Source organism: Calonectris borealis, chromosome 3 (genome assembly GCF_964195595.1).
Source record: "Calonectris borealis chromosome 3, bCalBor7.hap1.2, whole genome shotgun sequence".
Lineage (NCBI taxonomy): Eukaryota > Metazoa > Chordata > Aves > Procellariiformes > Procellariidae > Calonectris > Calonectris borealis.
The window spans coordinates 55919591-55936226 of record NC_134314.1 but is presented as its reverse complement, the minus strand read 5'-3'; the positions used below and the strand labels follow the sequence as shown (position 1 = coordinate 55936226).

Here is a 16636-nt window from a genome sequence, read left to right as displayed (position 1 = left end):
TTGCCTCCCTCTATTTCAGATCGCAGCCCTGCTTCTCTCCTATTTTGCCTGCTCATGCCTCCGTTGGCACGCTCAGGCCCTGCTGAGAAGTGATTCTGCCGAGGCTTGTAATTGATGCAAATGTCTGGTGACCATGGAAGCAGCATAGTTTGTGGTAGGATCTCCTGCTTTCCTAATCTTTCACCTTCCCAGTAATGTTGATTACTTGAAGCCTCATCATTAGCAATGACGCAGCATCTCTCTAGAGGCTACAGATACCTACAGTCCTTCCATTAAGGATATCATTCTCATCTTAGTCTGTGAGAGATGCATCTCTTTTCCATCAGAGAGGTTGCAGCTAATAACTACTTAGATGTGCATTGATCCTGGCTCACACCTTTACTGACCTAGTCCTGGCCTTTTATTCCACCTTAATTCTAGCTTTTTATTCCAACTCTTAGCTGAAGCTAATGACTATGTCAGTGACTCTTACTAATTTCAATAACGAGCATAGATCCTTGCAGGTCTTAAGTTCATAACTAGTTCATATTCATTGCTTTATGTTGGCCTGAAACCCAACCATGACTTTAAATTCCCCAGTGCCAGCCTCAGAAGTATGACTGACAATGTGGTCTCCATCACCTAAACCCTCAAAGTAGTCTCCCTCAATTTCTTCTAGACCTGGCTTTAACCGAAATGGCTCATCTTCTTTCATTTCCAAATGTAAATTTCAGATTAACTTTCAGTTTACTGTTAAGGCTCGACCTTGAAGGAATCATGACTAGATCACCTGGTCTGGCAGTAGATTTCATATAAGCTCAACAACCCCTGCTAAATGCAGAAACAACCCGCTTTCACCAGTTCCTGCCCAAGTAAATCTTAATTCTGACTATAATACTAGTCTGTATTGGTCTCCCTACATTCTGTTTTATCTAGAACTAAGCATAGTTTGGGGATCCCTCTAAACAACAGCATTAAGCCAAGCTTGACGGCCACTTCTAAATCCAATATTGACTCATGGTCTCAACTTCATGTTGACCCAACCCCTGAAGTTAACACTAATGCCAAAGCTAACTCAGATTTAAGCTCCACCCTGAGTACATCGTTAAGAAGAAAGCAGCAAACTTGCCTGAATTAACTTAGTTAAGTTAAGCATACCACGCAGGCCCTACTGGCAAGAGCCATAAACCACGCTCAGGCATTATGCAGGCTCATCCAACATACTAACCTGAATCCAAGCCCTAAGCCCAGTTGTAGCTGTTCCCAAATCCCACAAACAGAGTTCATCATAAAAGCTAGAGCTGTGACCTGTTTCAGACTGGAATTTAGTACAGCTTTGTAGGCCTTTATTTGCAACAGTCCTAAGGCCCATACTAGCCAGTCCACCCTTGCCCAGACTCCCTCCCCAAGGCTAATACAAAATTTAATCCAATCCCTAAAGCTAGATTAGTGATTCCAATTAAACCGTAGCCCAAAACTATTCATACAAAAGGCTATTACTTACAACCTGGGGCATATCAGCCCCAAAACTAGCTCTAATCTAACCAGTTATCAAAACCAGGTAAGGCCTCCTGAATTACCTAGATCTAATCACTAGCAGGCAGCCAAGGGTTTTAAGTTTAGCTTGATGGCCCCTTTTATTTTAGCACAGTAGTATTGGCTGCTGTGGGTCTCCTGGCCTGTAGCAGCACGTCTTCCTCCAGAGGTATGACATTAATGACCGGTATTGTTACTCTCTTCCTTCCACAGATTCTTGTATTTCTCTGCCTGATCTGTTCGTTTCTTTAGTGTCAAATACCTGCTTTTCCAAGAGTGATAACAACTCTACAGTTTTTCTTTAAGTGCTCTGAGAGTGGGTTTTTTTTGTAGTTGTTGCTTCTCTGGATCACTGGCTCCATAAGCCTAAAGTCCACTCAGTTCTGATCCCACGCTGAGGGAAACAGCACTGCGTTGTGTCACGTAAAGTGTCTGTTCCCATTCCAGCATATCTGTCATCTTCTAAGAGTCCGCCTTAAACACAAGGTTCTGCTAAATGGCTCATCTCTACCCGCTGCACCGCAGGCTCCCCTCCTCTCTGTGACCACTGACCACTCACGCACTGGACGGAGATAGCTGGCAGGATGCTGATCACACCAGTAAGATGCATTTGGCATGCGGGACGCCAGTATGATACACAGGTTCACTGTGGAGTACGCAGTAGGAACCGATTGCACCAAACCAGTGTTCAACGCCCACTTCATTGCAGTTCCACCCTTTTGACAAGTAATTACACTGTGCTTTCACTACACATTTAAAGGTAAAGGCAAACTTTCTTTTGCTAATTTTCAGTCCGGAGCAAAATTCCCATGGTCCTAATTGCCTTCAGAGTCAAAGAACTGCACTTCTTTTCCAGCATGAATTCTCTAAGTTTTCCTGTTGCTTGCTGGGCATGGGACCGTGGCACACAAGACAATAGGTTCTTCTACAATATTGCTTCACCTTGGTTGATATAATTTGTATTAGAATCAGTTTTATTTTAGAAGTGGCAGCAGATTTGACCTGTTCATCCACCCCTTTTTTGCTTTTTCTAGCACCAGTTCGAATTCATTCTTATTGGCAAAAGAATTTCATTTTCATTTTTCCTTCTCAGAAAAAAAAAAAGGCTTTTTTTTTTCCTTCAGGCAATATTCATCTGACACTGATTGTGCTCAATATCTACAGTTTTTTATCACAGATTTTCTGGCATGTATATATTAAACCCAACATATTAATGCATCCACAAAAATGCAACTGAACTGAACAATACAAAACCACCAAGTGGCTACTCCATTGATTCTTCATATTATTTACTGTAATGCTGCTACACTACCAAAGGTAAAAATCTTCCCATGTGGTATCCACAAAAGCTGCGAATTATTTCATTTCCCACAGACAAAACTTACTGAATTCATCAAACCACATATTTGACTGAATTAATGGGTCATAAGACGGAAATTTCTCATTTGGTTTTGCTAGTTACAATTATTATGGTTTTGTCTTGTTCTGCAATGCTATGAGAGGTTCCTCTTAACCGGCTGTTTGAATATTAGAATTTTTTTTAGTGCTCTTTGCTGTTGATAATGAACTGAAATTTACAACAGTGTGATACTTCATGCTACTCTGCGTTTTGCGGCCATCACAAGAATCTGCACATTTAATGATATAATATTGTTTCTTATCTCAGATAAAGCACAGATAAAGTAATTTACACCAAAAAAAAAAACCCACAATGCAAAATGGTTCACATGAAAAAAAACAAAATGACTGGAAATGATGCGTATAAATCACATGAGAGTCATTAAGTACCCATGCTTTTTATGTAGGGCCTGATGGACTAAGACCTTGTCTGCTAGTGGCTGCCTCTTCCTCTAAATTCTAAATATTGCTCTCAAGTAAATTCAACAATCGAGAATTTTCCAGCTTAAAGTAATGATTTAGGCCATGCCATTTGTCAGCAGAGGATAGTAAGCCATGCCATTTGTCAGCATGGCAGGATAGTGACATATCCCTTCCCTTCGTACTGCCCTTCCCCATCTTACCTCACTTGGAATGGAAGGGATCTCTCTCTCTTCACTGACTCTAGAGGAAATCTGTGTGACCTGCTTAGATGGGGAATCTGACCTTTATAGGACTAATTTTAGGAGAAAATATATCCTGTTCTGAATAATCATGAAGAAAGAACTCTTTTGCAGTACTTACGTCACTTGCTGTAAAGCCTTGCCCAATAAATATTTGTTTGAACAGCCTGTATTGTCACTACATGTAATTAGGAATTTTTATTGAAACCAAAACTTTCTTGCATCATTATGGCATTTTTGATCGCAACATAAGACTTCACCGTGAATTAGGAAGCAATTGAGCTGAAGTCTTCTATATCTCAATTACTGAACTATGGTGTCTCATTTCTGCATAAAGTATTTCATATCAGGAATTATTCATGAGCTAGCCCAGTCAATGCTCCTTATTACTTTTCTGCTGCAATCAGAATTATCATGATAGAAAACACTAAAGAAAGTTATACAGGATTACAAATAAAAACTTCATCATGGCATTACCCATTTTCTTCCACCAAAAATACCCTACTGTCTAATTCCACAATATCCAGCATATATTCAATGGACTGAATGGGAATATGGACATCAAATAACCTCAGAAGACTGGATTTAAATCCAAACCTGAATCTGATGTTAGGACAGTCTGATTATAAAATAATACCTGTTATTTCATGTATGTGTAGCAAAAAGCTTGTTTTGTAAGTCTGTTCACTTCTCTTCTCTGTCCTCTTTAATACCATTAGTGAATATTCTTCACCTGGCTTCTCCAGAAACATACATAAATGCATGTTTGTATGCAGAATATCATGGCACTTGTAAAATTTTTTTTTTTAAAAATAGCTGATCCAGAGGAATGCAATATTTTTTAATCATCTTTACTACTTTTGGTCTCAGTGTACACAGTGTAGTTGCCCTAAGCCCATGGAAGCTGATGGACATCTTTTTGTGGATTTCCACCAGTAGAAATTTTGGGCTCATACCACAAGTAATTTTGAAATCCCATGACACATTGTGGCATAGTTTCATTTGTTTCAGTTATCCATCTACAGTAACAGGCTACTGCAATTAGTTAGCTTATGATATTTGCATGTTTTGTTGGTTTTATTTTAAGAGGAAGTGGTTTATTTTAAAAGAAAAAAAAATCCCCACAATATATTTTATTTATTTCCTGAGGACTTTCACTTACACAAGTAGGCACTAAACATTTGAAATTGACTTTCCAGAGCACAACAGTAAAAAACTTAAGAATTTGGCTTAGTTTCATTTAAAACAGTAAAAATTGACCTTGTAAACATTTCCATAGGAGGTAGGATGCATACATTTGACAATCTGTCAAATAAAAGAAAGTAAACAGTTACTCTGTGATCCTAATAAATAATGAGCAACACAGGCATTAAATAAACATTTTTATACAAAAAGATATAAGTGAAAGACTAAAATAGCATTTTTAATAAATTAGGAATAGATGTAATCATTTCTTTACAACTTAGTCTTGCTTGCAAGAATCACTGGTTCTTTCTGCTCACCCTGAATTTCAGGCTGAAAAGCTGTAATGGTGAGAACAATCCTGAGTGATTCACAAGCAGGACCCAATCTGAATATAGCTTTTTTTGTGTGTGGAGGGCTGCTAGTATCTCTGAAATGGCTCCTTTAACATCTGTATGTAATACTTTTCTATTCCACCAACTTGAAGGGGATTGTCATCATAGCCTTAATATCTGGATTTGGAAAGTAAGCTTAAGGCACTGACATGTCTGTCCCAGTTCAGGTTCCTCCAGCAGCTGCTCCCATGAAGACAGTGTTGATTGGTGGTAAAGATGACACCATATCTCTGTTTGGTGGGCCATGGGACTCCATATTTTCCTGAGAAGGGAACTGACCAGATGTTCCATACATACACTGGGAAGAAGATGTGGTTTGCATGTTTGAAGCTGTGGGAAAAAAAAGTTACCATCATTGCAGGTTTTCTATCTATTGAATTTAACAAAAAACACAAACCAATTTCATCTGATGGAAACCCTTATCTACCAGGCACACCATCTGAAGGACAGAAATGTCAACGCTTCTACACTTCACTCAATTTACCTATACTTCTATAACTTTTCTTCAGTGGCTCCTCACGCCATCAGGGAATAGGTAAAAACCCATGTATAAGTGAACTCTGCTAAAAATCCAGCTACAGGCCTGAAGTTTACGGCTTGCATATGAGTCATCTTCTATGAAAATTGTGCAAAGGTATTGATGTGCTCTATGCTCGTCTTTCCATATCTTGCACCATTCAGGTCCATATTCACTGGTGGTACCGCTGCCACCACCTGGCACGTATCAACATAGAATACAGAAGATACTTGATGGGCACAGCTCCTGTGTGGTGGTGCTGAGGTTTTTTCCCCCTTCAGCATCCTTTAAAGAACTGAGTACTGAATTCTTGCAGAGCCTTAATGAGGTAAGTAATGTCTGATCTTCTGTGCAAGGTTAACAGGTAAGTAGTAGGAAGAGGTAATCTTGTGGACAAACAAAAAATGACCTAGGTTATATCTTCCATGCAACACTTTTTGGAATGTGAGACCAAACTCAGCTGCCATTTGTTTAATGCATATACCAAAACAAACCCTCTGGGGTTAGGTAATTTCACCTAAAATTCACTGTCAGTGGGAGCTTTGCCTAATACACACAGCTGTTGAAGTATAGGACAGGAAGGGACTATACCACAGGAAGTATATATCTAGTCATCCCTGACCCAGGGTTCATTTGATCTGTTTGACAGTGAGGATCCTTAAGAGCCCGTAGAAGAGCCCAGTCCGGTATTAGCTCACTTAATAGTTAGAAAGTGTCTCCTAATAAGGATTTTTCTGTAATTCAGGCCAGTCATTCCACTTCTCATGGACAATGGATCATAGTCCTCCTTATGGGAACGAAGAGTTATTAAACCCACTGTCCTGCAATTTTAAGGAAAACACTTATGATACATCCTAGGTACTGAGCTATTTTGTCTCTATATTGTGTCTCATATACTATGTATGTGAGCTACAGTTTAATACTCAGCACTTGTTAGGATGCTAAGAAGTTCATAGCTCTTCCTCAGCCGTTGGCTATACTTACGCATAGGAGTCCGACAGACAATTGAAGGTGAGGACTCTGTGTAGTATGAGCCTGTTTGTTTTCTTCCGCTGTCATCCAAGATATTCAGTGGATCATGTATATCATTGTATGATGGCAATGATCGAATGCTGCTTACACTGCTGATTACAGAAACATGTTGATCCACCATTGTTCCAAGTCTGTGAGATTCTGGATAATTTATATTGTTTCCATAATATCCTATTGACAGGAGATTGGAAAAAAGCAGAGTAAAACTACTGTTGAAGAGAAAGGGTAGGGTAGGAGCCTGTGATAACCTGGGGCAAAAAGTAATTGTTTCCGGCTGAGTCCCTCGAGAATAAGATTATTTATGTAATTTATGTAATTTATGTAATTTAGTAACATTAGTAAGATACGCAGTGACTAAGCCAAAAGAGGGGTGGTAACAAGGGAGCAAAAAGATCCTAAGAGTTCAGTCATGCCTTCAGTACAGAATTGCCCTTCCATTCTAAGTTCAGAATCAAACAGTAGCCTGCAATCAGTGGCCGTAAGAGACACCAAGGGGACTCCTATCCACAGTTCAGTGCTCCCTTCTGAAGCTTACAATCAAGGAAAGTATACCTGGAAAGAAAATCTGCATGGTAATATGTACTTACTGCATATACAGATCCATATAAAAGCAACATTTCCACTGTGTCTTTCCTCCAGAAGAGGGAGGTAGTTTTGCTGACTATATCTCTGAAGCAGATTATGGCAATAACTTTATGTTAGAAGTATGAGAAATATTAGGGCCAAAATCTCAAACTAATTCTAATGCACATTTTTATACTTCGTGACTTTTTATACCCTGTGACTAGAATGGTCCATTATGCTGATCCCAGAGGTAAGCTATCTTATGCCTGCTCTATTTCATAGTAGATGTTTTGGGGGCTTTTCAAGAGATTGTTAAATCACAAGGTCATTCAGGTTTTGCTTCCTTTGTGCAAGACATGGCGATGGTGCCAACGGAAGATTAGCACAGGTGCAGCAGATGCATTTGAGGTCAACTGAGGATTCACCAGAGGAAAATAAATCCTTAAGTAGCTTGTTAAGCTGCTTTACAATCTCTGTGTGTCATCAGAGAAGTGGAAAACAGGAAGGTATAAATAAGAGCTGAAAAACATCTTCCATAGAAAAAAGCAGAGAAAAAGTGTTTTACTCCAGCAAGGAAGAGAAACAGAAGGGAAAAAGAAAATATATATTAATACCGTTGGAAGCATTAGCAGGATATGCTGCTCCTGGGCACGTAGACACCGAGTTGCTCAAGAAATTGAAACTCCCAGCATTCAGAAACTGCATATTGTGTGTATCCTGAGGCATGGATGAGGGACCATAGCTGGAAGGAGATCTGGCATTGTATGGAGACACAGCACAACTGTTGCTGAAGTAGTCTCTGGAGAACTGCTGTTCACTCAAGGCATTGAATCGGCTGTGCTCTGCTCTGTGGTGGTAAACTCCTGAAGTGGAATGGGCCTGAGTTCTGAACATAGCCTGGTAATTGGAATTGTTTCCATAGTAATTTTGACTAGTTTGTGACAAAGTCTGATAAAGGGGTTCTGAGTAGGAAGAGCACTGTGAATGTGAGGATAACACTGGACCTACACTTGGAGGTCTCACAGCCATTGGCCCCTGGTTGATAACACTTCCTCGGCTGACCATGGCTGGTGAAATGGGTGGAGTCATCAGGTGACCAGTGTTTTGAGACAGCTCCATCTGACCTGGAATAAATAAGCATTAGCCGTGATTAGCATTCATACTGCAGTACTGCTGAACAGAGCAGATCTGTTAAGACACTAACCCTCTAGTGAAGTGTACATTACCATTTGAAACCTTTACAAAGGATATGCATTGGCCCCCATCTATACAACACTTTCTTTAATCCATGGCTTCAGGCTATAAAGCTTCCCACTTTCATTCTCCAGCTTGGAGGCTGCCACATTCAGTGGGAAATTCCAGCAGTTACAAGCCTCGTGTGCTCCAGGTGTTACTGTTCATTCTCTCCTCACAAGAACCTCACCAAGCCAAGAGGTATAGGATAGTTTTACCATTGTTCCAAGAGGATCTATTACTGGCAGGGCTCTACAATTGCCCCCTTCTGTAAATCAGCACAGAGGGTGAGCTCATGAAATGTTATTTACTAGAGGTCTTTATAAATGCATATGGTCATTGCTTCTCCTACAGCAACGTGTTACTGTGGACTGAAAGACTAACAAGCAAATAAATGAAGGAGAAACTAGAAGAACATACCTGTCAGCTGCATATTCTCACTGTCTCCTGAGGCGAAGGGGTTCAGACCAGAAGATACACTGCTGGGCTGGCTAGCTGACAAGGACACGTAGGTTTGCTCTGCTAGACACTCATTTTTGACTGAAGTGTCACTGGGCAGAGGAGCAGCTTTGTTACGATTTGCTAGGAAGCAAGAGCTTGGTGATGCGGTAAAGGTGGCTTTGCTTGCATCTGGAAGAGCAAGTGAAAACTCTTGGTGGCTGTTATGTATGCTCATTGCATGTAAATTCACAACTAGTATATAGACAGCATATGAGCTGCTTGATTTGTTCATATATTTGGTTGCTTATCTTGAAACCCCGTGAAGCCTCCATATTTTGCATGTAGCCAATGAATACAAACATTGCTCTAGTCTTGATCTTCCCAGTGGAACTGTTTGTATCATATTCCCTGACCACAGATCTACATCACAGAGTATCAGCTCCTTACTGAAGCCATCATAGTGAAGGTATGAATCAGATTTATTCCCTTGAAGTAAATGTCAGCAACGAAGTCAAGTAAATTGCACTAAGAGTGAATCAGGCTCATGACACTTCATTCTAAAGAATTAACAACGGGAATTTTAGAATGCTTGAACTCTGTTTTCATACTGATATCTAGAGAAAAGCATTTGTTTTACTCAGTTCTTCAGTTTTCTGCAGACTATTGATAAAGTCAGTGGAAGTTTTGCTATTCTTCAGTGGAAACCATGACTTTACCTTATGGTTTCAAGTACTTCCCCTAAGTATCCAAGGATAAGGCAACTGCTACATAGGGCAAGTTTTTTCTTGAAGGCTGAATTAAAAGAAAAAGCGCAGCATCTGCTGTCAGACAAGTTCTATGCAAGTTTCTTGCAGCAAAGTGGAGATTTAGAGTAACAACAACCAAAAAGTTAAAGATTGATTGCTGGTGCTGATGTTAATAAAAAATAATTCAGCAGAACCCTGTCGATTTTCACTGGATTTTTAGGATTAACTTGGACCAGAATTTGATCCAAATCAATCTTCCTTCATTTTATAGCAAAGGACCTGGAGCATATGACTTCAAACTGTCCAACCTTGAAGAAGCCTGGTAGATGGAAAATGTTAAGGATACTGTTTTAAATTCATTTTGCTTCTCTTCCACATAGTAATACTTCGGCCAGATGCTAAATAGGGCTCCAAACTTGTGTTCCAACCTTGCAGGGATATTTGCATTTTGGTTACATTTAATACATTCCTAGTTCAAGGTGTAATCGCATATTTAAGCTTTGGCAGAAAAATTGGATTAGGAATTCCTGCCCTTTCTGCCTCTTATACCTCTTTTCACACTTCAGCTTGTGGCCCTTCAGATGTACCTACAAGTGTTTGTTGCATCCAAGATCATGTCAGTGATCCAGTGTATTCACATTCCCACAAAATGTTATTAAGAGAACTATGGTAGGAAGGTGGGAATGAGTGAACAGTCACAAGCTTTTCAGGTGAATTTGACCATGTTGCATATAACTACACCTTCAAGAGAAGACTGCTTCTATTTAAAGTTAAATATGTCAATTTCTAAAAATACAGGAGTACATTCAAGAGAACCAAGCTCTAGTTACCTAAATTCTTCATGTATTTGTCCAGTAGATTCTGGAGTTCTTGTTCTTTGTCATTGTTGAACTGTGTCTCCATGGCAAGCAGGATGTACTCATCTAGTAGCATGCGGATCAAATGAAAAGAACCTTTTGGAGGAGAAAGAGAGAGAGAGTAGCTGAGTTATCTTTGTGACCATCTCTCACCACTCTACAAGAAGCGAGTGAAACAAACAAATAATTGTGGACTTTAAATGACCTGGCAAGACCAACAAGGAATAGTACCTAACTTCTAGCTCTAATCTCTCTTTGCACTGGCCCACCTAGCTCAATTGTTTACTGTCCTGTAGGCTATTTGACCACTAATTACATCAAAGAAAAATACTGATGAAAGTGAGACATGCTTTATACTTGAAGAGGGCACACAGTGGAGCTAGATAAGGCCAAAGCCTGCTAGAATGCCTCTGCGCTATTTCTGTTTGCCTTGTGCTAAATAACCAGACAATAACTGGTGAAGTCTTTGACCTTATTTCAAGGATATATCACATTAAAAACGTGTATCTCCTTACAGCCATTTCAAATACCATCTGAAATTTAGATAACAATGTACTTACAACTCAACTTAGGAAATTAAGTACTGGATTTAAAGTGAGTTTCACTTGTTCTACCATCTTCTGTTTTATAAAAGGATTTTTCTGAGAGTCCCCGAAAATATAAACATTTCTAAAGACGGACATATGAACCTTAATTTTTAAAAGCCACAAACACTGTTGAATTGACTATCTGCTGATCCCAGAATTAAATGAGTGGTGATCTGCTAAATTCCTTTTGCTTTTATGAAAACATACCATGCACAAGGACTTCTATACAGCAGTATTTTTTTATCAAACTGATCCACATGTAAAACTAATAATTTAAATCTTCTGTCTCCTATACTGAGATATACAGTTACACTTCCATTGCCATATCAAAACAAATAGAGCTTCTAGCTCTTAAATGGCAAAGCAGTATCAAACAGCAATTCAACAGAAAAATACCTCTGAAAAATGAACATGTGACACGGGTCACTAACAAAATATTGCTAGCAGTTACTGTGAAATGTTAGTTTGAAAAACACGTTACACAGCATTTGTGGCTTTGATCAAAGAATCTTTAGACTAGGACAGGTTCCTCTGCTGAGGAAATGGTGGAAAGCTGCTAAGTGCTAGTACGTAGTACAAAATATGAGTGTTTTTACAAAGCCCAGGTACCAAAACTTGACGCATTGTTTAGGGTTAGGTTATGCATCACTCGAGCACCGAAAAAACTCCATTTGAGAAGGAAGTCTTGAGCTCTCTTCTTTAATGACCTCCCATTTTGCTTGCTTGCCTGAAAGAGAAGAGTAAAATACTGTTAAGTATGCTAACTTGCTTTCTGCACGCAGAAGAAAATAAAGGAGAACTGAATATGCTTGAGAGTTCAAGGAGTCCTTGACTCAGGCTGATGTGGCAGGGTCGATCAAGCTGCCTGATTCAAACTGTCTTCATACTGTGTGTCCTAAAGTGATAAAGAAGAGCAGCATTCACTCTTTTCAGTGCAACCAGAGTAGAGCTCTGACAATGTAAGATAAAGCAAACTGCTTACTGCTTGGGCTCTGCTGTGCCCTGAAGGTATATAAATTAGCTCATATTTTAGTATTAAAGGTGCCAAATTGCTCTGTAAATATACAGGTGTACAAGGCAGAAAGGAAAAAACCCACCCTCTGGCACTATGTTATTCCACATAAACAGGGAACAGAAATCAGTCATTGTAGTTTAATGTAATCTGTATAATACTGGACAGACTTTCTCTTACAAAATGGTATGTTTACTATTGTAACATTAATGCTTTTCATGCTGCTCATTTCATACTGCCTCTTTGCTCTGGCAGTGATTTGATTGTGTGGTAACGTATGCCCTGTTGCTTTCTCAAACAGCAAGCAGAAAGAAGTTGTGCGAGTTTGACAGTAACCACACTTCAGCATGAACAGAAGGCAGACAGCAATGGAAGGATTACATGTTCTGTAAATTATTAGCTTCTGCTTAGTTGACCTAGCTGCATATCAAGACTTGTAGGTATTTCTTACCTTAACTACAGGAAAACAATGCTAGGAACCATACCTGTTAACTTTAATAATACAGTATCACATAGTAGATGCTGAATGGGAGAGTACTTCACCTTTTCTGCCTGGCTTGTTTATCAGGAATTGTCTTCTGAAATTGTGGAATCAATTTTAGACCATAATCATTCAGTTCTAAAATAAGTTGTGGTTGCTTAGCTTCAGTGGGAGTTTTGTGTCTAGGTAAGTGTGTATGAGGACTTGCTTTGGCTCTGCTGTCCTGAATCATCCAAAGCTCCTCACTGTGCTCACATATGACAGCAAATGTTAGGAAACTCAGAGTGCTTTAAAAACAAAGAAATTATCACTGTCTCCATTGAAATTTGGGAAAACAGGTGAAGAAAGGAAAAACGGCATGCCCATGGTTATTCTGTAAGTGGCAGTCACTCTTCTGCAAGCCAGTCAAAGCTAACTGCACTGTCTCCTCCTCTTGCATCCACTCATATCAAGATGCTCCCAAAATGATGGATAAGATACTGCATTTCCAGATAGAACATGACCTGATGAGAAGACCAGTGTTTAGCTACTAGCAAGCAATGTGTAACGTTTTATTCTGCTAGTTTACATACATTAGTCACAAATTGTGTAAATATCTCTTACTTGAGCTATAACTCAGAACTCAATTATTTTGTTCCGAACTATAGTGTAATCATTCCTGTATAACTACATGCATATAAAATACTTATGATTATAAAGCACCTTGTAAATCGGCGGGGGAAAAATCCCATCAAAACCATCAATTACCGAGTTAAGCACCTTATAAAGCTACAAAACTGTACCTTCCATCCTAGTCTGTAGAAACCCTTCTACAAGTCAGCTACTTTTGAATCCATCTGCTACATTAACTTATACCACATACAATACCATCCGGATACCATGAAAGAAAGAATTGCTTTTCTAAGGAACAACTTTTGTTCACCTTATTCACTGGGCAATACCCCTGTGATTCTGCATGCACAGATAAGGTGGATGGGTTTCTTTCATGTACAGTTTTATGTCAGTGCTGACTTTAATGTTTTAGTTAAGATACTTCTTAGTCTGTCACACACATAAGACTGTTCAACAGCACTCAACATGATTAATTAGAACTAAGGGCACTGGAACCTTTCACACCAAATGAAGAACTCCCCTGTTGCAATAAGGAGATAGGAGCAGAGATGAGAATCCCATGTGGGAAACCAATGGGACTGCATAAGTAAGGGACTGTGTAAGGAGTAAGGGGAGTAGGATTTGGTCTCGAGTCAGGCAGAACATTTGAAAGGTACCTTGATAACCCTTTGCTCAACCACAGTATCCAACCATTCAATAAATGATTCCACAGTGGCATTCTTCTTTAGAAGGTCCTTCAGTTCTTGGAACACTGTAATAGAGTCATCTACCATGTAAAAAGGAGAACATATCATTGCACGCTACTCTGAACGTGAGAAAAAGCCACTCACCAGCCATATGACAATATTGTAGCATGGAAAGGAAAAGCAAAGAATTAGAGCAGTGAAGAAATGAGCAATTCCCCAGCAAAGCAAGCAGACACACATCCATCACACATATATACTTTAATTACTTAAGCATTACAGTGATACAGGTTGTAAGACAATGAAGTTTTACAAGAAAATAAAAGCAAAAAAAATCTGATATTTTCCATTCATTTTAAGATTCAGCCTTGAAAACCTTTCTATTACTAAGTTTAGGAGTAAAGCTTTATCTGCAGTGCAGGAGACTTGTATACTGCCTTAGGTTTCCCTTATATTTTACAAGTTTCTCACAATATCATGTAAAGCTTACTTCCCCAATTCCCATTTTTGAAAAAGTGCCTGAATGACCAGTTATTTCTCTTCTCCTTTTCTTTTTTTAACCAGTGTGAAAGAAGACAAAGAACAAAATAGAAAACAATTACACAAAAAGTAGGAAACAGGCAACTCAAATGAAAATGTGAATAGGATTGTGAACCATTAAAGAGAACAAATTTTCATAATCAAAGTAACAATATTTAGAAGACAACACATTGCTGTGGCTCTCCTTTCAGCTCTCCAAACTCTAATCAACATGATTCCTATGACAAAAGTTATCTTTTTAATAGAGAAAATGCCTATATCTTTTTTCAACAACAGGTATGTATATGAAAATTAACACCCTCAAAATTTGTACTTTACTTCACTCTATTTTCTGTATAAAAATAGCTTTACACTTTATAGAAAAGTATGTATTTTTTTAAAGATCAATTTTCAGCAAAAAAAAAATCTATTCATATAAAAAAAAAAGTAAACTAGCTCAAACATCCATTAATATAAGCCATAATGATATGGAATTTTTGAGACATCTTTCAAGAATTGATCTGTGCTAATATCCCCATATGATTAGGACAAAACTTCAAAAGAGATTTTATTACACTTAGCAACTGACGTGTAAATGATTTTTTCAGCAACCATTTAAAGTCATCTAGCTGAGATGACTTCCCAGCGCAAGCTTCTGTTCTTGTAGGACACGCTAGGGCAACCAATTGGTTTTCTTAAGTTACTGAAGTTAACACTGAGCTAGATTAGAGAATGCAGTGTCTATGTGTGCCTTTTCTCAGTCCATCTCCAAGTAGACTAGTGTGGCGTGGAATGAAAGAGTGGATTACTTTTAATGACACAAATATCACCATGCACTTACATTCACTGTAGACCTCCCCATCAGAGTCTGTGCTCCCTGAGACCGCAAGGAGTGCCTGAGAGCCAATACTATTCAAATCAACTTTTTCAATATCCGACACCATGGAATTCACCACATGCTGATCAAAAAGGGCTGGCCGAGCAATCTGTAAGAGAAGGCAAGGTAAAATGCTGAGACCCTGTCATGGTTTAACCCCAGCCAGCAACTAAGCACCTCACAGCTGCTCATTCACTCCCCAACTCCCAGTGGGATGGGGGAGAGAATTGGAAGTGTAAAAGTACGAAAACTCATGCGTTGAGATAAAAACAGTTTAATAATTTAAAAAAAAAGAAATAATAATAATAGTAGTAGTAGTAATAATAATAGTAATAGTAGTAGTAGTAGTAGTAGTAATAATAATAATAATAATAATAATAATGATGATAATGATGATGATAATAATGATAATAATTGGAAGGAAAAGGGAAAAAAATAACAGAGAGGAAAATACAACCCAAGAAAGACAAGTGATGCAGATGAAAACAATTGCTCACCATCAACTGACCGATGCCCAGCCAGTCCCCGAGCAGCGGCCCCCTGCCAACCTCCCCTCTAGTTTTATTGCTGAGCATGATGTCATATGGTATGGAATATCCCTTTGGTCAGTTGGGGCCAGCTGTCCTGGCTATGTCCCCTCCCAACTTCTCATGCACCTCCAACCTGCTCGCTGGCAGGGTGGTGTGAGAAGCACAAAAAGCCTTGACTCTGGGTAAGCACTGCTCAGCAATAACAAAAACATCTCTGTATTATCAACACTGTTTTGAGCACAAATCCAAAACATAGCCCCATGCTAGCTACTATGAAGAAAATTAACTCTATCCCAGACAAAATCAGCACAGGCCCACACTTGGGGATCATCTGAATAACTCCTCAGAGAAGAATCGTATTCTGTTTAATTTTCTTATCATGGTTTGGTTTTTCGTAGACCAGATGAGACAATGTTTCCCCTTCATTTGACTTCTAATGCTTTTCTAATGTGCCTTCCTATCAGATCATCTTCACAATGTTGCCCACGTGCTACTTCTGTCTTAGTATTTATGAAAGAGAAAACTTGAATATATGGCGCATCTACAGTTATTCATGAGGACTACCACTTCAAAGTGCAAGCTGTTAGCACTTAAGTTCCCCGAAAGGCATTGTATCCTTTTGTATAATCTACCAAACCATCACATGGGGGTGCCTCCTAATTGCAGATACCTGTATCCTGCCAATAGAGCCTTGGAGCCCTCAGCTATCTGTCACTCACATGTTCTCCTTTCAGTCAAAACTCAAAAAGAAATAAGCTCACTAAAGGACACCAGGGACAAGATAGCAAACCTT

The 16636-nt window shown here is 39.1% G+C and overlaps 1 protein-coding gene across 1 annotated transcript in view; it reads right to left on the bottom strand.

Moving 5' to 3' along the window:
• Positions 1 to 5315: 5315 nt before the first annotated feature.
• RFX6 (regulatory factor X6) overlaps positions 5316 to 16636 on the bottom strand; it is a 36717-nt gene continuing 25396 nt past the window's right edge. The window contains exons 12-19 of the mRNA XM_075148082.1: positions 15278 to 15422; positions 13891 to 14000; positions 11739 to 11856; positions 10516 to 10638; positions 8919 to 9128; positions 7880 to 8389; positions 6654 to 6872; positions 5316 to 5482 (exon numbers count right to left, since the gene is read on the bottom strand). Coding sequence (XP_075004183.1) covers positions 5316 to 5482; positions 6654 to 6872; positions 7880 to 8389; positions 8919 to 9128; positions 10516 to 10638; positions 11739 to 11856; positions 13891 to 14000; positions 15278 to 15422 — 1602 coding nt within the window. The remainder of the gene's footprint in view (positions 5483 to 6653; positions 6873 to 7879; positions 8390 to 8918; positions 9129 to 10515; positions 10639 to 11738; positions 11857 to 13890; positions 14001 to 15277; positions 15423 to 16636) is intronic.